Source organism: Sorex araneus, chromosome 6, assembly GCF_027595985.1.
Source record: "Sorex araneus isolate mSorAra2 chromosome 6, mSorAra2.pri, whole genome shotgun sequence".
Classification (NCBI taxonomy): Eukaryota; Metazoa; Chordata; class Mammalia; order Eulipotyphla; family Soricidae; genus Sorex; species Sorex araneus.
This window is the reverse complement of record NC_073307.1, coordinates 67,121-90,355: the sequence shown is the minus strand read 5'-3', so window position 1 is coordinate 90,355 and position 23,235 is coordinate 67,121. Positions and strand designations below refer to the sequence as shown.

The window sequence follows — 23,235 nt, the reverse complement described above, 5'->3', positions numbered from 1 at the left end:
TCATTACTTTCTATTTAATTTGACAATATGTTAGTCTCAGGTATACAACATATGAATTTGATATTTGTTCACATTGTATAATGAACTTCACAGTAAGTCTAGTTTACATCTACCACTATACAGTCACAATTTTTTTCCTGGCAAAAGAAACTTTTAATAAGCACTATTCTTTGGGCTGGAGTGATAACATAGTTGGTAAGGCTCTTGCCTTGGACACAGCTGACCTGGGTTCAATCCCCAGCACCCATACAGCTCCCTCTGAGCCCTTCCAGGAGTTATCTCTAAGTGCAGAGCCAGGAGTAAGCCCTGAGCACTGCTCGGGTGGCGCCCTCAAACAAATAAAATTTAAAAAGCATGACTTGACTTTAATTGAGCAGGTATTACTAACGTGTTGTGTATGTATCCCTAGGGCTTACTCTATAACTCAAAAGTTTGCACCTTTTGACTCCCCTTATCCATCTCCCATGCCCCTTCCCCAACAGTGGCCCCTCTTTGTATCTGTAAACTTGACCTTTGACTTGTTTCTTAGATTCCATGAGTGAGAGCATGCAGGGCTTGTTTTTCTCTGTATGGCTTGGTTTATTTAGTATAATGCCTCAGGGTCCATCCATGTTGTTGCAAGCAGCAAGATTTCATTTCTTTTTAGAGGGACCATCCCCATCTGAAAGAACTCAGGCCTTTAATTGGTTCTATCTCCCCAGCTTCGTGTCTCTGCTTTTATGTTTCTGCTTTTAATATTTTAATGTGTATCACGTTTTCTCTATCCATTCTTTCAGTGGTGGATACTTAGGTGGTTTTCACAGTTAGACTATTTTAAATAAAACTGCACTAAATATGATCGTGCCTGTACTGCTTCCAGGTACTGTTCTTTTTTTCTCTGTAGACAAATACCCAGAAGTGAAATTCTTGCTTAATATGATAACTCTATTTTGACTCTGAGGAATCTCCACATGACTTTCCCTAGACGATGCAGATGCATCAGTTTACATTCCCACCAACAGTGCACAAAGCTGTTGTTTTCCTACACCCTGTAACACTTGCTAGTTCTGGTCTTGAATTTTGAGAATGCCTCTTCTAACAGGTATGAGGTCTCTTCTCCTAGTGGATGTGATTTGCAATTATTTTATGATTACTGATGAGCAATTTTTTTAAGGTTAGCCGTTTGCATGTCTTCTTTGGGGACAATGACTATTCAGATCCCCTGCCCATTTTTAAATTAGATTGGTTGTTTCATTCCTACTCTTAACATTATATGAGCTATTTATGTATCTTTGAATATCATTTCCTCATTAGATATAATTTGCAGATACTTATTAAGCACATTGTCTTTCCAGTTTTGTTGATAGTTTTGCTTACTTTGTTGGGCAGAATTCATTACTGTTTTGTGGGGAGTAACCACACCAAGTAGTGCTCAGGGATTACTCATGGCTCTGCTCAGGGATCACTCCTGGTGGATAGAATGCCAGGTATTGAATCCAGATCGGACACATGCAAGGCAAATGCCTTACCCACTGTTTTCTTTTTCTGCCCCCCATTACTTTTTTTTTTGCTTTTTTGGGGTCACACCCGGCGATGCACAGGGGTTACTCCTGGCTTTGCACTCAGGAATTACTCCTGGTGGTGCTCAGGGGACCATATGGAATGCTGGGATTCGAACCCGGGTTGGCCGCGTGCAAGGCAAATGCCCTACCCGCTATGCTATCACTCCAGCCCCCCCATTACTTTTTAATTATGGTAATAGTGCATTTATTGAGTGTCTACACAGAATATAAACTTAAATATTTTAAAAATCATTTTTGCCTCCGTCCTATGTGAGTGCTATTGCTTCCTTATTTAGTGTTGTCAGTTAACCCAGAGACAGAATTCTAGAACATTTGGGACCAAATTGGAACCAAGTTTTGTTTGTATAATGAATACTAAATAAAAGGGTTATCATCAAAACCCACTTCCCCTGTTAAAATATGTAACTAGGGAGAGCAGGCTGATATTGGTGGTTTATGGGGGCTCTGTGGTAAGCCCTTGCTTTCCTCCACATTACTAAGTGCTTAGTTGAAGGGAATCCATTCCATTTCTGTTGATATGGTCATGGGGAAAAATATCTGAGTTGAACAGAGTAAACTGTTACTTGGAGCCATCCTCCTTCTCTTTTGTTTCTAGACAGCCACCCTCCCTGCCTCTCTGAGTGCCCAGTTAGACCTGTCAGAGATGCTTCGGCCTATTGAGCTTTTCTTAGGGATTCCTTTGTGATCCACAACAAAGGACTAATTGCCTGTTGGCCTTCTTTCATGTGGTCATCAGCAGATCATGGGTATGATTTGCAGACCCTGCATTCTTCTTTCAGGGTTATTTAGATCTGGATTGAATATCAGCAAAAAAGATGTCAATTATGTGAAAATACTGAGGTAGGTTTTACACAGGTTATGGAAATGTAAGAAAGCCTTTTAAAGGACTTTACCTGCTGTCCTTCTTTTAGTACTTGTTTCATCTTATCAGAACTATAGTTTCTGTGATAGCTATTAAAAGGAGTGGCATAGCATTTCTAGGATGTGACATGTGTCCTTAGAATTTATTATTTTATAATACCCCTTGGGAAAAAACTCATTTTCCATTTTAACATGAACTTAAGAGTGTTTCAGAGATGATTTTTAGACATCGTTATTACTGATGTTGTCATTAAGATTTCATTTTGAAGAGGCATTCTGAATTCTCCCTTGAAGTCAGTATACTCTGAAGATACTTTCTGTAATGAGTTTGCATAAATGGAGAATGTGTGCACCAACGTAGGCACTGCTAGTTCTGTGTAAGTTCTGACAAGTTGAAGTGCCTTCTCCTGATGTTCTTTCACAAGTATTTCAATCAAGGTACAATGTTTACTAAACTTTGCTTGAAGTATACAGTTGTTTCTTAGAAATGTTTTTAATATTATAATTGAGTAAAGAGAGGCTTCTAAAATCTCAGGGCTAGGACGAATGGAGACATTACTGAGACCGCTCGAGAAAATCGACGATTGATGGGATGATGATGATGATGATGATGATGATGATGATGATGATGATGATGATGATGATGATGATGATGAAGAATTGAGGTTGAGACTGAAGCGGTCATCGAAGCCCTAGCCAAACAGGGTGTTCAAACTCAATACATCAGTATCTTCCATGAGCTGTATTACGGATTCACCACCAGGATCTCACCATTCTACAAAGAAGTGATCATTGACGTAAAGAGATGGGTTCAGCAGGGCAACACCATTTCACCAAAACACTTAAGTGCCACCCTTGAGAATATCGTATGACAACTGGAAATGGGAAGGAATGGGAGTGAAGATAGACAGTCGGCAACTACACCACCTCCACTTCACTGATGACATCATTGTCATAACACCAAATATCAGCCAAGTTGAACAAATGCTGGCCAAATTCAACCATGAGTACGGGAAGGTTAACTGCAGCTGAATCACACAAAGACAATGTTCATGAGAAACGGACTAGTTCCTAATGTTCCATTTTTCCTCAATGGAACAAAAATCTCCGAATGCAGCAGCTATGTGTACCTAGGTCGAGAATTCAACATGACAAATGACCTGGCACCTGAACTGCGCAGGAGGAAGAGAGCAATGTGGAACGCCTTCAAGAGCATTGAAGAAGTAGTTAAGAGGACAAAGAACCTCCGCCTCCAGGCACATCTTTTCAACTCCTCCGTTCTTCCTGCATTAACGTACGCCTAAGAGACCTGGGCCCTGCGAAAACAGGATGAGACTAGCTATTCGGGTATCCCAAAGAGGAATCGAAATAGCTATGCTTGGAGTATCACATTTCACCCAAATGAGAGAAGGAATCCGGAGTTCTGACCTCCGTCGACCATCAGGAATCAGGGACACTGCCTCATTTGCCAAGGCGTCGAAAATCAGATGGGCCGGACACGTAATGCGATTTAGAGACGTCCACTGGACTAGAGCTGTTACTGACTGGATTCCATGGGACGTCAAAAGACCACATGGCTGCCCACCTACGAGATGGTCAGACTTTTTCATCAAGACCCTGAATAAATGGTTTGAGGCTCTTTGTGTCCCTGGAGTGAGCAGATGCCATCGGGCTACACTAGCATGCAACAGGGACAAATAGAGACGTTACTGGTGCCCACTCGAACAATCGACGAACAGTGAGATGACAGGTGATACAAGTGATTATAATTGAGGATATTTTCAGATCAAAAGAATTATATATTGACTATAGCAAAGATATCTAGTAAAAGTTTCCCCGAAAGCATATGAATGTCGTTATGTTTATTAGAAAAGAGTAGATTTTGTCAAAAAACAAAAAACAAAGAACAGACAAGCTTTTAATTGCAGAAACTGAGGCCAGGGCAAATTGCATGCCTTGAAACCTGTGTTCAATCCCTGTTTCTGCACTCCAAACCCCACACCACCCCATTACACAGAGATAGTAGGTATAGAGTATTTGCTTTCGGTTAAAAAATAAATAAATAGTATAAGAAATAGGAGCCAAGCATTTGGTCTAGTGGTAGGGCACATCTTTCCTGTGTGTTAGACCCTGAGTTTGATTCCTGGCTCTGCAGAAATCAAAGCAAAGAAACCCCTCCCCCACCTCCCCCCCAAAGGTTTTAAATTAACATTTCAGTCTTCTCAGCTCTGACTGAGGATTTCCAGTGAGGCAGATCAGAGAAAATCAGTTGAAGGGCAGTCATAGGTGGGAGAGAAATACCAGTCCCTTTTCTGTAAAATGATCAATTCGAGGAATTGTGAAGTCCTGAAAATTTTCCCCTTTTTGCTGACTGACATGACCCCCTGCCACATGTCCTAGGAGCCATGAAACTGAGACCCGCAGATCCAAGATAGAGGATGCATTCTCTATGCATGACAGAACTGAGGCCAGGGCCTTAGTAAGCTTCGTGTTCTTTCCTGGCCACAGGTTCCCCAGGTTGATTTGTAAGGTCTGTTGACATCTGACCGCCTGTTGTGTTCTGGGAGGGGAACCTTGAATTTTGGAATGCCAGTCTTTTATAACAGACAGCAAGACTGCCTAAACTTCCGTAAGAACTCTGTTCTTCCTTTGCAGGAGAAGGTCTTCTCTGTTTCCCCTGAAATACAAGTCAGAACTCACTTCCTGCGACATCTTCTCAGGAAAGTGATTCCATTGTCTCACCTTTGTTTTCCATGGTGATGTCTCTGGGAAAGCACTTTCCAGCTCCTGGTTTCTCATTTTACTTGCTTCCCATCCACTGCCCCTTGAGCTTTAGAAGTGAGAGTCTCTGTTCCATTATTTACCCTTTTATCTTTTCCACCTAGCACAGTGCTCAGTATGTATTGAGGTAGCTCATCATTTAATTACAATTCAGTTAATTAAACTATATAATCCCTTGTGCCTTAACAAAAGACTAATCTTACCTTAATTTTATTTGTATTAACTCTTAAATTTTGCTCAAGGTGTTTAAACACAAAAGAATTTCTATTGACAGTAGGATTCTTTAAAGTTGTCCTTAGAGGAAGCTGTACCATGGGCTGCTTAGCAAATGTGTTATCTTCCCACAAGGGTTTGCATGACTATAGGTAACTTTACTTCTCAGGCCTGTGGTTTATAGTCCTTGAGTTTTACCTCAGTGCTTTTCTGCTGAAAACATATCTTGGGTTTCTTCTGAGCCTTGGTTTAGCTAGTCAGAGAGCTTTAGATGCAACAGCCAGCGAGTGCAAGCCTTGCTTTTATTGAGGCAAAGATTAGTGGGCTATAAACTTTCAGCCTGTGTTCCCATCCAAATTGTATAGCTTAATCCCCCACATTCCTTCCTGTGTGCCTGCATAATCTCCAAGGAGAATACAGGTTTTATTGCTTGCAGAGTCCTCCCCATTTCTCTCCCTTTTCAGCTAAGATTACTAGTTATTGCCAAATGTCAAACTGCAAACTCTAATAAAGGAATTTCCCAGCAAGATTTGCCCTGTCCCCGCCCTCTCTCCCAACCCCCATACATATACATTCCTTCAGTTGGTGCCCTGGCACTCTCCCCCGCCCTCTCCCCCCCACCCCCATACATATACATTCCTTCAGTTGGTGCCCTGGCACTCTCCTGCTCTCCTGCTGTGGTACAGACTCAGAAGTAAGTGCATTCTATCTTCTGGGACTAGAAGTGATAATATGGGTGTAGGGGTGGGCACCACCCAGGGGATCCTACCTTCTTTCCTGGGTGCTGCTCTTATGCAAACCATCTCTAGATTCTAGCTATGTCATTTTGCTTCTAAAACACACACAAGAAGAGAGAAGCTGTGTCTTTGAGTTAGAAGTATTCCTTCTTAGCCCAGGTAACCTGTTTCCTCAGCAGCAGAGACCCAAGAGAGACAGACTCAAGATCTGACTAGCAGGTGGGGCTGTGGGGCTGATCCAATGTGGCTCCGTGAGCTCTGCAGTGCTCTGCTTGCTTCCTCAGGGCCATAAAGTCAGGAACCCTTCTGGGATGCTTTCTTTTCCTTAGGAGAGAGCACAGGCATCACCTGGCCGTCTTAGCCTGCCTCCCATGTCCTCTTCCCTGGATACTCAGGCTTCTCCATGCTTTCTCCTACTCACCCACCTCCACCCCCACCAGTGCACCTGTACCTCTGCCCCAGATCTCTACCAACCAGCACCTTCCTGTATTCCCTGTGCATGCTTTAAAAATACAGGATGACAGTGCTACAGTGCTTTATTAAAATGGTGATTGACAAAGTCATTTATTGTTGGATTTTAGACATACAGTGTTCCAGCACCTATCCCACCACCAGTGTCAGTTTTCTTCCATCAGTGGATTTCAGGTTCCCTTCCATTCTTCCTCCCCCTCCCCCCAACCTGCCCTCCTGACAAGTATCTTTAAAGTCCGGTTGTTAAAGTTTGGGTTTCGTGATTTCAGTGTTGCTTACTCTGTGTTTTGTTTATTTGGCTCTGTCACTGTATCACTATCATCCCATTGCTCATCGATTTGCGTGAGTGGGCAACAGTAACTTGTTGTTACTGTTTTTGGCATATCAGATACGCCACAGGTAGCTTGCCAGGCTCTGCCATGCGGGCAGGATACTCTTGGTAGCTTGCTGGGCTCTCCGAGAGGGACGGAGGAATTGAACCTAGGTCGGCCGCGTGCAAGGCAAATGCCCTACCTGCTGTGCTATTGCTCCAGCCTATCACCCCTAATATTGCTGATGCCCTTGAATCTTTTTGACCTGTTTCCCATTGACTTTCATTCTTCTCTTCTCCCCTCTACCACTCTATTTCTTTCCTTCTCTTTTCAATAGTCTGGGGCCAACGGTGATCTGGGCATTATAAATACAAGATGTGAGTAATACCATTCAGTGATTATCTTTCATCCCTGTTTCTACTTACTTTCTTTAGATTGTATGCAGTTTGGTCTAAGAGTGACTGTCCCAGCATTTTTTTTGGGTTTCCCATTGGCTTGTATAATTGTTTTCTGTCCTTTTACTCTGAGCCTGTGTCCTGTCATTTTAGATGTATTTTTCATAAGTGGCGAGTGGATGGATTGTGTTTCCTGATCCATCCAATCACTGTGTCTTTTGATGGGAGAGTTTAGTCCATTAACATTCAGGAATATTGTTTGATATAAAGGGCTGTGTTTCTGTGTAGAGTTTTTGCTTCTACTGTTGGCTATTTGGTTTATATAAATGGCCTTTTAGTAGTTCATTCAGGACCAGTTTGTTTATCACAAATGTCATTAGCTCTTGTTTGTCCAAGAATGTCTTTATCCCCCCCTCCCATCTAAATGAAAGGTTTGCAGACTAGTGGATTGTAGGTTGTACGTTTCTTTCATTCAGTAATTTGATTAAGTCATTCTGCTCTTTCCTCAGAGTATTTTGTTTGGCGCTCTTTTGGCCTCTTGAATCTGCACAGCTGCTTCCCTCCATAGAGTGGGGAAGTTCTCAGCTATTATCTTTCCCACCACTCTTTCTTCCCTTTTCCCTTTTCCTTGCCTTCTGGTATTCCTATAATTTGGAGATTATTCTTCCTATTTGTTCATTACGTACCTTACTTTTAAAAATCACATATTTATTTATTTATTCATTTATTTAAATTGAATCACCATGAGATAGACAGTTACAAGTTGTTCATAACTGGGTTTCAGTCATACAATGTCCCAGCACCCATCCCTTCACAAGTGTACTTTCCTACCACTGAAGCATCCAGTTTCTTCCATTCCTTTGTTTTTCTTTTCCTTTTTGACTTATCAGTGCTGGCCTGTATCTTGTCTTCAAGTTCATAGGAACAATTCTCCCCTTGTGGGATTCTGATCTTAGGGCTTGCTTCTGTTTTCTTTAGCTCCTTCATTTCCATTTGTATGGGATCTTTTATCCCTGAAAAAGGGTTTTCTTTGAGTTGGTTGAATTTCTCATCTAGTGATTGCTAAATTCTTCTGCAAGCGTAGTGAGTGTTGATTTTAGGTCCTCATTGGCAGGCTCAAGCATTTTGATGGGCTTGGGGACTTCCCTGGGTTTCTGTCCATATTTGCGATGGCAGCTGAGTGAGTTTCATTAGTTTCCCCATTGTTCTTTGAGTTTTGTTGGTGTTAATGTTGGAGGTTTAGTTTCCCAGTTGCTTGAGAACTGATCTGTTGGGTTGTTTATACCAGAAGACTATTAATACTGCATATGCTATTAGGTTATTTTTCTTATCATGCAGTGTTGAGCATGCCCTGAAAATTGTCAGCTAGCAGTTACTCAGTTGAGTTAACTGAGATTAAAGACTGTATACTCACTTCTGCTCAATATAGTACTGGAAGTACTTGCAATTGCTGTTAGGCAAGAAAAAGATATTAAGAGCACCCAGATAAGGAAAGCACCCAGGAGAGGAAGAAATCAAACTCTCACTATTCGCAGACAATATGATACTATATCTAGAGAAGCCTAAAGCCTCTACCAAGAAACTCTTAGAAACAATAGATTTGTACAGTAAAGTCGCAGGCTATAAAATCAATACCCAAAAGTCCATGGCCTTTTTATACATGAATAATGAAACAGAGGAAAGGGACATGAATAAAGCAATCCCGTTCACAATCGTGCCTCAGAAAGTCAAGTACCTCTGAATCAGCTTAACTAAGGAGGTAAAGGACCTCTACAAAGAAAACTATAAAATGCTACTCCATAAAATAAAAGAAGACATGAGGAAATGGAAACATATCCCCTGCTCACGGATAGGGAGAATCAACATTGTCAAAATGGCAATACTCCCCAAAGCAGATTCAACGCTATCCCTATAAAGATACCCGGGAAATTCTTCAAAGAAATGGATCAAGCAATCCTGAAATTCATATGGAACAACAAATGCCCACAGATAGCTAAAACAATTCTTGGGGAAAAGACGATGGGAGGCATCACCCTCCCCAACCTTAAACTTTACTACAAAGCAGTAATAATCAAAACAGCATGGTACTGGAACAAGGGCAGTGCCTCAGACCAATGGAACAGATCAGAATATCCCTATACATAACCCCAAATGTATGATCATCTAATCTTTGATAAGGGAGCAAGAAATGTGAAGTGGAGCAAGGAAAGCCTCTTTAACAAATGGTGCTGGCATAACTGGACAACCACATGCAAAAGAATGGGCTTAGACCTCGACCTGACACCATGCACAAAAGTCAGATCAAAATGGATTGAAGACCTCAACATCAGACCACAAACCATAAGATACATTGAAGACAAGGTCAGCAAAACCCTCCACGATATTGAAGATAAAGGTATCTTCAAAGATGACATGCAACTGAGCAACCAAGTGGAAACAGAGATAAACAAATGGACTATATTAAACTAAGAAGCTTCTGCACTGCAAAAAATACAGTGACCAGAATACAAAGGCAATCTACAGAATGGGAAAGGATATTCACCCCAAACCCATCTGATAAGGGGTTCATATCAAGGGTATATAAGGCACTGGTTGAACTCTACAAGAAGAAAACATCCAACACCATCAGAAAATGGGGCAAAGAAATGAACAGAAACTTTCTCAAGGAAGAGATATGAATGACCAAAAGGCACATGAAAAAATGCTCTTCATCACTAATCATCAGGGAGATGCAGATCAAAACAACTATGTGGTACCACCTCACACCACAGAGACTGGCACACATCCAAAAGAACAAAAGCAACCGCTTTTGGCGTGGATGTGGGGAGAAAGGGACCCTTCTACACTGCTGGTGGGAATACCAACTGGTTCAGCCCTTTTGGAAAACAATATGGACGCTTCTCAAAAAATTAGAAATTGAACTTCCATTTGATCCAGCAATGCCACTTCTGGGAATATATCCCAGAGAAGCAAAAAAGTATAGTTGAAATACACTTATATGTTCATCGAAGCTCTGTTTACAATAGCCAGAATCTGGAAAAAACCCAAGTGCCCAAAAACAGACAACTGGTTAAAGAAACTTTGGTACATCTATACAATGGAATACTATGCAGCTGTTAGAAAAGATGAAGTCATGAACTTTGCATATAAGTGGATCAACATGGAAAGTATCATGCTAAGCGAAATGAGTCAGAAAGAGAGGGACAGACATAGAAAGATTGCGCTCATCTGTGGAATATAAAATAACAGAATAGGAGAATTCTGTTCTCCCAAGAATAGTAGAAATAAGTACCAGGAGGTTGACTCCATGGCTTGGAAGCCAGCCTCACATGCTGGGAGAAAAGGCAGCTCGGGTAGAGAAGGGAACACCAAGTAAAATTTGTTTGGAGGACCCACTTGGGAAGGGAGATGCGTGCTGAATGTAGACTATAGATTGAACACGATGGCCACTCAATACCCCTGTTGCAAACCCAAAAGAAGAGAGATAATAGGAGGAAATGCCCTGCCACAGAGGCGGGGTGGGGTGGGGTGGATGGGATTGGGGGTGGGAGGGATACTGGGTTCATTGGATTGTTGAATGAGCACTGGTGGAGGGATGGGCTCTCGAACATTGTATGATGGAAACACAAGCACGAAAAAGTGTGAAACTGTAACTGTTCCCTCATGGTGATTCACTAATAATAATAATAATAAAGACTGTATACTTTTGGGGCTGGAGTGATAGCATAGTGGGTAGGGCATTTGCCTTGCCCGTGGCCGACCTGAGTTCAATTCCCAGCATCCCATATAGCCCCCCAAACACTGCCAGGAGTAATTCCTGAGTTCATGAGCCAGGTGTAGTCCTCCTGTGCATTGCTAGTGTGACCCAAAAGGCAAAAAAGAAAAAAGAAAAAAAGACTATACTAAAAGACTATACTATCTGGGAAATAGGAATGCCACATCCCACCTGCACCTAGGAGGCTGTCCATCTCTTGCCACTGCAGTCTCCTTAGAATGACTGCCTGACTCATGCTAGATGCTGTACGTATGGGTGCAGTGACAGGGCCCTTTCCCAAGATCCCAGATGCATGAAGCTCTAGAGTCTGTTCAGTAGCCTTGGGTGTGGTCAGGCCTCGAGAGAGTTCACTGGGGAAAGGAAAGGTTGACCCTAGCTTGGATGGGAATGTCCTGTTTATCTGACCGGCCATCACACCGTGAGAATTCCTGATAGTTGGAATGTAATTCTGGGACGCATGGACCCTGCGGCAACATTGGGATTGACATTGGGTATATTGGATTTTCCGCTGGCCCATGCTTACTCCTTTGACATGGCAAAAATTATGCCCAGAGGCTTCTGATTCCTGAGGAAAACCCCTGCTCTGCAGAGACAACATTGATTTTGTTAACATCAGTATTTCGCACACTGTGGCTTGCTCTACCTACCTCCCCTGCCAGGACAGAAAATGACACGAAACATTTCATCAGTCACGTGCTTAATGTTGGACGTAGCATCTTTCCTGGTACCACTTTCTTCTCCTCAGGGCACGTCAACTTCTTTCTTCTGGTGGAGCTGAGCTTCTCTCAGAAGCTTCAGAATAAAGGATGTTGTCAGCAGGGTGATTTGTTTTTCAGACTTTCATGTTGGCAGGAAGAGGAACCTGGTTTTTGTTTGCCTTGTATTGTTATTTTGAGACTGTTCACAGATGCTAATGATGTAATTGTTATATTTAGCCAGAGAGGATAGAAAGTGACACGTTAAAAGCAACTGTGGGGGGCTGGAGCAATAGCACAGCGGGTAGGGCATTTGCCTTGCACAAGGCCGACCTGGGTTTGATTCCCAGCATCCCATATGGTCCCCTGAGCATCGCCAGGGTAATTCCTGAGTGCAGAGCCAGGAGTAACCCTTATGCACTGCTGGATGTGACCCAAAAGAAAAAAAAATGCAACTGTGAACTATGACATACACTAGTATACAACTGCTGCTTCTCATGAATAAGGTGTTAGTGGTGGTGGCCATGTATAGTCTTCACAGCATTTAAATATTTATTTAATTAAATTTTATAATTTTATAATTTTATGAACTTTATTTAATTAAAGATTATAAGATAGAGTTGGTTTCTAAGATAATTTGATGGCAGCCAAAACACTCATTTAAAACGAAAGCAAGATGTTTCCCATGTATGTAATTGCAAAACCAGTGCACTCCTCTTCACCCAAAGACTCTGCCACCTCTCCCTTTCAACCCTGCCCGCTCACTCAGTTGTGTGGATCATTTCTTCGGTTGTGTTGCTTTTTGCCTTTTGTTGCTTCCTTGCTGTATATCTTTAAGTCCCACATATGAGAGAGATCCTTAAGTTTCATCCATGTTGTGGCAAATTGCATGATTAAAAAAAATTACTTATTGTGAGTTGCAAAGTTTTTCATGATTGGGTTTCAGGCATGTAATATTTAAATATCAGTCCCTTCACCGATGTCCACCTCCCTGTACCAGTGCCCCATCCCCTAACCCCCATTTGTCTCCTATGCACCAGTCTGCTTCTATGACGGTCATTCTACACACACACACACACACACACACACACACACACACTTTTTTTTCACCGTGGTCTTCAGTACCATTGCTGGTATGTTTTTATATGTGATATATACTAGCTTTCAGCACCACCTCCTCCTCCAGGTTCAATGCAGCTGTTGCCACTCCTCCCTCCATACTATCCCCTAACCCCATCAACTGGCGTGTTTCCTGCTGAATATCAGTTCTCATGTTCTTTGTTTCCATTGTTGTTGGGTATTTGTTATTCCATTATTATGTCTATTTATATCCCACATATGAGAGAGATCACTCTGCGTTTCTCTCTCTCTCTCTCTCTCTCTCTCTCTCTCTCTCTCTCTCTCTCTCTCTCTCTCTCTCTGTCTGACTTTATTCAGCATGATACTCTCCAGGTCCTTCTATATAGCAGCAATGTCATGACTTTATCTTTTCTTATGGCCGAGTGTATTCCATTGTGTATATCTACCATAGTTTCTTTATCAAGTCATCTATTCTTGGGTACTTGGGTTGTTTACAGATTCTGGCTATTGTTGGTAGTGCTGCAAGGAACATAAGGGTGCAGATGTCTTTTCTCCATGGGGGGGGGTGGGCTTTGGCATATTTTCCAAGAAGTGGAGTTGCTGGTTCTTGCTAGTGGTTTCTTGGTCTTGTTTATTCTTTCTAAGAACCAGCTCTTGGTCATTGATCTTTTTTAAAATTTCAGTCTTTCTCCTCTAAGTTTTATTATTTCCTTCTTCCTGCCTAGTTTGGGCTCCTTTTATTGGTCATTTTCTAGTTTCTTAAGTTGTGCAGTAAAGTTATTTATGTGAGTCCTTTTCCTCCTTCCTGATGAATGCAAAGCTAGGAACTTTCCTCTTTAAAATGCTTTTACTAACCACAACACCCAAAAGGAGAAAGAGCAAAAGGGAATGCCCTGCCACAGAGGTAGGGTGGTGTTGGGGGAGGGTCGGGTGGGGGTAGTGGAAGGGATGCTGGGACCATTGGTGGTGAAAAATGGCACTGGTGGAGGGATCTTGACCACTGTATAACTGAAATGCAAGCACGAAAGTTTGTGAGTCTGTAACTGTATCTCACAGTGATTCACTAATAAATTTATTTTTTTAATTAAAAATAAAATGCTTTTACTTTGTCCTACAAGTTCTAGTAGGCCCTATCCTTGTTTTCATTTGTTCCTAGGAATATTTTGATTTCATATCTGATTTATTCTCTCACCCACTGGTTGTTCAGTAGTGAGGTGAACAAATGACACAAAATGATCTCTCTCTCCAGGTGTTAGAGTTATTTCTCTGCTCCTCTTTGTTATTAGCTGCTGTTTTCGGTGCATCATGGTTTGGGAAGATAGTTGATACAGTTTCTAGCTTTTTGACTTTATGAAGGTTTTGTTTTCCAGCACATGTTCTATCTTGGAGAATGTCCCATGCGCATTGGAGAAGAATATGGGGATGAAAAGAACATTGGGGATGAAAAGCCATAATGTATACAAACCCCTCTTCCATTTCTTCTTTTAAAGCATGTATTTCCATACCGAGCTTTAGTGTTGAAATACAGGGAGTAACAAGATTATGTTGAAGTTTCTAACTACTATTGTGTTGCTTTCAATGTCTTTTTTCAAGTTTGTTAGCAGTCCTTTCAAGTATTTTCCTAGTCCATCATTTGTAGCACTGTAGCACTGTAGTCCCTGTTGTTCATCCATTTGCTTGGGCGCGCACCAGTCACATCTCCATTGTGAGACTTGTTACTGATTTTGGCATATTGAATATGCCACGGGTAGCTTGCCAGGCTCTGCCATGCGGGCGGGATACTCTCGGTAGCTTGCCAGGCTCTCCGAGAGGGATGGAGGAATCAAACCCTGGTCAGCCGCGTGCAAGGCAAACACCCTACCTGCTGTGCTGTCGGTCAAGTTCAGTCCCTCATTAGGTGCATGTATGTATAGTGGTGGGAGTTCTGCCTGATACATGTATCGCTTTATTATTAAAAAATGACCCTTGCTGTCTCTTATAACCTTTTTGAGCCTGAAGTCTATGTTGTATGATACTAGTTCGACCACCCTGGCCTTTTCGAGGGAGTTGTTTGCTTGAAGGATTGTCTTCCAACCTTTGACATTGAGTCTGTGTTTGCTGTGATTGTTCAATTGTGTTTCTTGCAGGCAGCAGTGTTGGGTTCAATTTTCTAATTCATCCTGCCACTCTTTTCTTTGGTGCATTTAGCCCAATGACATCGAGAGAGATTATTGTCATGGGGTTTTGTGCCATCTTTCTGTAGGAAGTTTGGTATGTTTGTGGGACTCATTTTGTCTTAAAGTAGCCTCTTTATTTCTTCTTGTAAAGATGATTTGCGTCTGAAGTTCCTGAGTTTTTTATCTTCGAACTTGTGTATTGTTACTTCAAGTCTAATTGAGAGTCTGACTGGGTAAAGTATTCTTGGTGAGATGTTCATTTCATTAATTTTTTTTCTGTATCCCACCATTGTCTTTGAGCCTCTAGGGTTTTGTTTGTACATCTGCTGTAAATCATAAGGAACTTTCCATTGAATATAGTTTCATTCTTTGATTTTGCTGCTTTCCATATTCTGTCTTTATCTATGGTTTTCGTCATTCCAATTAGGATGGATCTTGGGGTATTTTTATTTGGATCTCTTTTAGCTGATACCTTTTGTCCCCCCCTGGATTTGGGCACATGCATTCTCTAGCTCTGGGAACTTCTCAGCAATGATTGTTGCTTCTTGTCAGGGTTGTTTTCCTGCCCCTCTGGCACCCTGATGATTCTTACGTTGTTCCTCTTGAATTCATCCCAAAGTTCTCTTTTAAGCTGATAATTTATTTTGAAACTTTTGCCCCATCTTGTGATGTTGTCTGGAGGTTTTCTGCAGCCTGTCTCACTAATTCTGTCCTCAACAGCAGATAACAGCTTCCAGGGGATTTCTGTTTCACCTACCAAGTTTTTCAGTTCTGTCATTTCTGTTCAATTTTCTCATTTCTTCTCTCATATCCTCTTGTGTTTTTGTGGCAGTTCATTCCCTTTTTTTTTTTTAGCTCATTAAACATCCTAAACATTTCCACTCTGAATTCCTTTTCAGAGAGATTTTACAGGTGGATATGCTGGATTAGTCTTCACACACTACTCAGAGTGCTGTTCTGCACGGCATTACCATGGTTCCTCCCGTACTCTAAAGGTGCATCTTTTCCACTTTAACCCCGGTGTCCCCCCGCTGTCAGGGAGATCTCTAGAGAGCTCTACTGAGGCAAGCAGATTGTCTGTGGTAGCTGCACCAGTGGTAGCTGCTTCTCGGGACCACACACTGCCTTCTGGTCTTCAGGCCGAGCCAGTTTCTTCTTCCTGGCTGCTCTGCTTTGGGCAGGCCTCTTTCAGGGTTTTAGGAGAGAGTTTGGGCTCAGGACACATGGGTTTGCGGACCCACTTTGGGGGACCATGGCTCTGACCTCTGACCTTTGGACAGAGCCAGTTTCCGCTCTGCAGCTGCTCAGTGTTTGGTGGGCCTCTTCAGCTGCAGTGGGGGAGAATATGGGCTCAGGGTGCACACACTTGTGGACCTGCTTTGGGACCTACAGCACTGCCTTCTCAATTGCATAAATTTGTTCTTTCATACGGCTGTGTAATATTCCACTGTGTACATATACCACAAGTTCTTGCATTCATCCACAGTTCAGCATGGGTTGTTTCCATATTTTGGCTATTGTACTAAGCACTGCAAATGAACATAGGTGTGCATAAATACTTCCAGATGAATGTTTTTGTGTGTTTTGGGGATAAATGTCATGAAGTGGTATTGTTGGATCATTTGAGAGTTCTACTCCTATATTTTGAAAGGTCTCCATTTTGCTTGCCATAGAGATTGAACAGACAACATTTCCACCATAGTGAGATAAGGGTTCCTTTCTCATCACAACCCCACCTGCACAAGCTAAAAAAGACTTCGGAATATGTGCCATTTTCACTGGCATGAGATGATATCTGTGTTATTTAGAAATGCATTTCCCTAATTATGAGTGTCAATAAACACTTTTTAATATACCTATTGGCTATCTGTACTTTTTGGTAAAGTGTTTATCCCCTTGCTTCATTTGTAAGTGGGGTTGCTGGGTTCTTTGTTGTTGAGTTTTAAATGGTCTGCCTATCAAGCTATCGAGAGTATCCCGCCTGCACGGCAGAGCCTAGCAAGCTCCCCATGACTATTTGATATGCCCCAAACAATAACAAGTCTCACAATGGAGACGTTATTGGTTCCTGCTCGAGCAAATATATGAGCAATGGGATGACAGTGACAGTGATACCTATCACCCCACCGCAGCCCAATCCATTGCACACAGCCCATCTTCTGTGGCTTCTAATTGTTTGTAGGTAATAATTAGATTCCTTCGTGTGGTCCTTTGCCAGCAAGATGGGTCCATCTTTCCTGCTAATTGCAAACCTACTGTATACTTTCTTTCTTCTCTCTGTGTGCACTGGCCAAGCCTCTTGCCAACTGCATTGTCAAGTGCCCCTCTTAGAGTCTACATGGCTTTATTTTCTTATCCTTTGGAGTACCACAAATGGCAACTTTGTCTTTTATGCTTTGGTATTTGATTGGAAATGCATCTCTCTGGTCCATCAGCTCACAGAATAGGGAATGTGTTCCTGTCTTCATGTATCATAAGAGAAAGCAGTGTCTGGCACAAAGTAGAACTCAGGAATATTTGATGAAGGTTGTGGATGGTTGGGGCTGGAGTGATAGCACAGCAGGTAGGGCGTTTGCCTTGCACACAGCCAACCCGGGCTCGATTCCTCCACCCCTCTCGGAGAGCCCAGCAAGCTACTGAGAGTATCTTGTCCTCACGGCAGAGCCTGGCAAGCTACCCGTGGTGTATTCGATATGCCAAAAACAGTAATAACAAGTCTCAAAACGGAGATGTTACTGGGTGCCTGCTCGAGCAAATCGATGAGCAACGGGATGACAGTGGATGGTTGAGTGAATGACTTCTTGAGGTGTCTGCATTTGTACCATCTTGAATGGAATGTAAGTATATTACAAAAATGTTTGAGGTTCAAGAAGGACTAAAGTAACAGCCAGCGTACAGCCAGAGGTATAGTCGAGGGAGAGGCTAAGGCACTTGCAATTCTGCTAATGCTGGTTTCATCCTGAGCACTGCATGCAGCATCCTGAGCATCTCACTTCATACTGCCGTTGTACCACATGAAAGGGAAAAAACCAACAAAACAGCTGGAGGAATAGGTTCCCTTTCACAGATCTCCTCTCTGCTGGCAGAGATGGCTGTCTGCCCTTGTCACACAGCCTTGTCATTTCCTGCAGTTTCTGTTGCACACAAGATCTGCCTCTGTCTTGCCAGGCCCTGAGAATGAACTGTTCATTGTAGACTATTTCTGCCACCAAGAAAATAACACGTTTGCCTTTATCCTCTAGAAACGAGACTGTAATTTCAGTTTCGGACAAGGATTTCAGTGTAATTATTCCTCCTTGTCCGGCTGGGCGCCCACAGTAATGGTTGGGCATGCCGAGGAGTTGTGTTTCCTGAGCAGCCTGGTTCTCACTCCTGCTGATCTTGATGAACACCTCCTTTTCCCAGTTGACGGGTCCTTATCTCTAAGATAGAAAAGGCATGGTAGCAATGCATGGTATATAGATGGTTGTGTGTACTGTATACCTGCTTTGTCTGACACAGAAAGCCACACATAATGCACATGAGCTCATAAAGTTCGTTAAATAAACCCAACGAAATTATGTTAATATTTTATTTAATTTTATTGCTTTTAAAAAATAAAATTTAGCTCACTGTATTATTGCAACCTGTAATCAATAACAAATCAGTTGTTAGTACTTTATATTCTCTTAATTCACAATGAATTTTTAAAAATTTGTTTTGTTGTTTTAGACCACACCCAGCAGTGCTGGGGTAGCTATTTCTGGTTCCAGCAGAGCTTGGGGGATCATATGCAGTGTTGAGATGGAATCTTGTCTTCACATATGCAAAGACTGTGAAGAGTGAGCTCTTCAGCCCCACGTTGGGTTTTAAAATTTTATTGCTTTTTTTGTTGTTGTTTTACTCTTATTGTTCTTGTCTGTCTTGAGCGAGCTCTGTTTCTAAATAGCCCCTGTGTTGGACAGGGCTATGCTAGCTAGTTTGCACTAATAGTAACTTGTTTGAAAAATATTGGCAAAATAATTGTCTTTTACTTAAAAAAACATAAACAATGAGGTGACTACACACTTGTACTGGTGTTTACAGTTATTTCTTTGTGAGACGATAACTCTAGTTCCCTTTGTTTCTGTTTCAAAGAAATCAAACTGACAAAGAGTTTTGAGCCATTCCGTGGAGATGGACTTGTGGGTTTCATATCAACTGGGTGAATTATGATTCACGAGGTGGGAAAGGGGATATCTTGTGTTCCTCAAGGGGCTGGAGCAGTAGCACAGTGGGTAGGGCATTTGCCTTGCACGCAGCCGACCCAGGTTGATTCCCAGCATCCCATATAGTCCTCTGAGCACCGCCAGGAGTGACTCCTGAGTGCAGAGCCAGGAGTAACCCCTGTGCATCGCCGGTGTGACCCAAAAAAGGAAAAAAAAAGAGCTTTGCACCTTTGTCTGTGTTTTGTCTATTCTCTAGTTATTTGGAGCTGGAAGAATTTGATTTGAGAAGGAAACATGGTGGAGGGAGATCAGGAGGGTATACGCTAGTGATGTAGCACAGAAGATACGCATAGTTGAGGCCCAGTTCTGCACTGTTCACTTGCTTAGGTTTTGACCTTAAAACCAGTGTTCCTTATCCAAGTTTTTGAACCCTTCGTTGGAAAACACAGTTAAAGTTGGAATACTGGAATAGTATTTTAGAAGAAAATGTGTTTAAATATCTGTTGTCGGAACAGACAGTGAGAGCGAGTGCAAAGTTTAAGGTTTTCATGTGGCTGACCCTGTTCAATCCTCAGCACTGCATATGTCCCTCAGTGACCACCAAGGGTCACTCCTGAGCCCAGAGCCAGGAATAGCTCCTGAGCATGAATGATTGTGCCACCCTCCAAAAATCACTCCCTGCCTCATTCACCAATTTACATTGCTTTCTCTTCTCTTCGGGGAAAAGGAGCTTTTCAATCTATTCAGATGATCTGTGAGAGAACAGCCATTTTCAAAGGTCCCTGAATGAGAGGAAAACTTTGCAAAGTGGACAATGACAAGTTGTCTATAATTTGAATCCAGTATCAACTCCATTAGGAAAATTTCTCTTCGACCTCCACTTCTTACCTGGAACACGGTTTCATCTCCTCAACTGCTTTTGGTCTGCTGGGGAAAATATATGTTGTTCTCCTCATACCATGTGGTATGTGTCTAGTGCTCTTTGGCTCTAGGTCTAACAGGGCCCTGTGTGTGTGTGCATGCCACATGCAACCCTCTTGTGCCTAGGATCTTTAATGTAAGAGTAAAACACCAAGTTGCTATGCTTTATTTTGTGGAACAGGGCATGGAATGCAGGGCCTCACATTCGCCAGCTGAGCCATACCCCAGTTTCTGAGTTGTTTTATTTTTGTTCTGTGGAGTCAGGGTAACTTTGTGCCATTTGGGGAACTGATTCAGGAAATGGGTACATTTGTTGTTCTGGATCAGAAACTGGATGTGGGATGGGGAGTTGCTCAAATAATACTGCCTGGCTTCCAAACAATCTCAGGTTTATTCCCTTTCATCTAAGCACTGCTAGGTATAGCTCTGGTGGCCTCTAAAAAGCCAAAAACAAAGAGAATAACCAGCAGACAAACACAGAAGTGCAGTAGCATTCTGACTCTGTCACTGTAGGGGTTGGCCATAATTCTTCTGTTGGGATGTTGAAAGTAAAACACCATTCTGAATACTTTCCTCTAAGCACCAAAGTGCTTCAGTTTTTGCCAAATCAAAGATGTGGATGAGCTTTGTGGGGTTCAGTGTACAGGGAAGGGAACATAGGTACAGCGTATATGCCTCTGTGCTGTGTCCTTTGCAGTGTCAGGCACATGGGAGATCCTGAAAGCTTGACTTTTCAAGAACACATTGTTTTCAGAGCAACCAAGTGCCTGTTTGTTCAGTGTTCGCTTCCCTCTGTCCCACTGTTTTCAGATTTACTGGCTGTTGCCTATGAAGTGCCTTGCCTTCTTGCACATGCCAGTCCTTTCCAGGAGAATAGGCATCAGATTTCCCTTAACTGGAAAGGGTAACCAGCCACAAGCTGCTTTCTCTGAGTACCTGTCTCTTGGATAACTTTTCTGACATTCAACTTAAGACGGTCTTGTCAGAAAAGCCACCACGTCCGACTGCTTGAAAAGAGGCCTGTGCGCTCTGCTCCCTTCCATGTCTAAAAAGGAAACTGCTCTTCTAGGTACTGAAAATGATGAATAAGAGGTTTCTCCTCATGGTCAGTAGTTCCAATGAGGCCCTGTCATTATTACTTGGTCCATGCAAAGTCTCCTAAAACCTATGACAACAAAGTGATCCAGGGGTTGTGGTTGAGTGATGTGGGACTTCTGCATGTCCTGGCTAACCTGGCCCAGGAGCACTGGCTGGTGGTAGAGAAGGCCACCAGGTCATCTGAGTTCATGACCTGGTTCTCATTTTCTAGTGAAGAATCTGCTTATCTTTCCTACCTGAAAAGCCATTGCTTTTAATCTTAAACTTAAAACTTTAAACTTAATCAACACCTTTCCTTTTACTGAACATTCTACTTTATTGTAGTTATTCATGTTGTGAAAGGCTTCTAGGCACCTACACATCCCCAACCCTTCTTAACCTGCAACCCTCTTTAATCGGGGGGATTATGGTATTTGTTTTCCTTTTAAAGAGTGTCAGTGGTATGACTAAAACTCAAACAGGAAAGTTTTATAACTGTGGCTCATAGTGAATTAAAACAAAAAGAAGAAGAAAAAAAGAAGATTGTCAGTGGTCCAGAAAAATATCCTAAGGACACATGTTTTGCATGTAAAAAGCCTAGGGTTGAGCCCCAGAATTGTGTCGTCTCCCAAGTACCCAAGGATTGATTCACAGGCACCAAGCCAGAAGTAGCCTGAGTACTGCAAGATGTGACCCAAAACCCAAAGAAAGAAAGAAATAAAGATCATCAGTCAAATTGTAGGAAAACTGCTATGAGGTAAAATGAAAAAAAAGAAAATTGATTGAAAACACTCTTTATTTGTAAATACAAATAGTGTTTTCAATTAGTAAAAGCTTAATGTTTATACTACTTTCTCTTTTTCTTTCAGTTTTTGGGAATAACATTTCTTGGAATTGGACTGTGGGCGTGGAATGAAAAAGTAAGTTGAATTTTATAAAACATACATATTTGGTTGTTAGAGCAACGTGCTTTACATATTATATTTGTCTCCTTTTCCTCCTTGGCACCATTAGAATACAAGGACATAAATTTAACAAAAGTCATATTGTCGGAAGAGAGCATTTCTTCATTTCAAAGATTCTGTAAAAAGGCTGAGTGCAGCAGGTGCTTCAGGAGGAGCCAGTGCAGGTGTTCAGCAGAGATTATGCTTGGGATGTTGCCAGCTAACCAGAGACAAGAATTTCCAAGGAATATTTCTTCATCCGGGCACAAAAATCTCAGTAATGCTAACAAATATCATAAAACCACCTGTAGCCTTTTTTCCTATTTCACATTTTTTTAAAGTTAGAAACTCTTTGGAAGATGACTCAAGCTATTAAAATGCTTCCTCCAGCCCCAGTGTGAGCATTGTATGACAAACAGCAGTCATATGAAGAAGCCTGAATATGACTCATGTCTGAATGTCAGATAAACTTATCCTTAATGCTATGGAATTTGAATATGTGTCTGCTGATGGGAAGTATTAAAGAATGTTCCAGATTGATGGTCGTGTACACTATAGTTATGGGAAAAATCTGGGCAGTTTATGCTTCAGGCAACACATTCGTGACACCATCACTCTGTGTCTATCCTTATAGTTCCTCTACACACTTTTAATTTTGTTTATTTATTTAACTTTTTACATCTTTACCTACTGAGCTAAGCAGTGGAATACTAAAAGGAATCTGAGTTCCTTTTTCTTTCTCCTTTGGAAGTGAGATCATGGGCAGCATTTTATCTGTCTTGGCATTTGCCTGTAGAGCACAGCTTTATTTGTTGTATCTTGCATATATTTTGTGAGGATAAGGCATATGCGTTGATTAAAAGTTACAAACTGAAAACTTCACTTAAACATTCTCAGAAAACTGTCCTCTTCTCTCTTTGATAGTTCACCCTTTGAGTTTGACCATAGCCTTAAGCTGCAAGTTCCTTTAAAGTGTTCCATGCATTTAAAAAAAAAAAACAAACAGAGAAAACTTAAAGTTCAGCAAACAAAAGCCTTCAGATGCCAACAGGAATTTTCACAATTAAAA

General features: G+C 41.9%; 1 protein-coding gene across 3 annotated transcripts in view; it reads left to right on the top strand.

The window, feature by feature from the left end:
- The window catches only part of TSPAN5 (tetraspanin 5), a 197,406-nt gene that overhangs the window by 137,990 nt on the left and 36,181 nt on the right, over positions 1-23,235 (top strand). For 2 of the 3 annotated variants that reach the window (XM_055141659.1, XM_055141657.1), the window contains one exon: positions 22,092-22,142. The exons of the other annotated variant lie outside the window; for it this stretch is intronic. In XM_055141659.1, the coding sequence (XP_054997634.1) occupies positions 22,092-22,142 (51 nt within the window). The remainder of the gene's footprint in view (positions 1-22,091; positions 22,143-23,235) is intronic. 3 annotated transcript variants of the gene reach the window in all.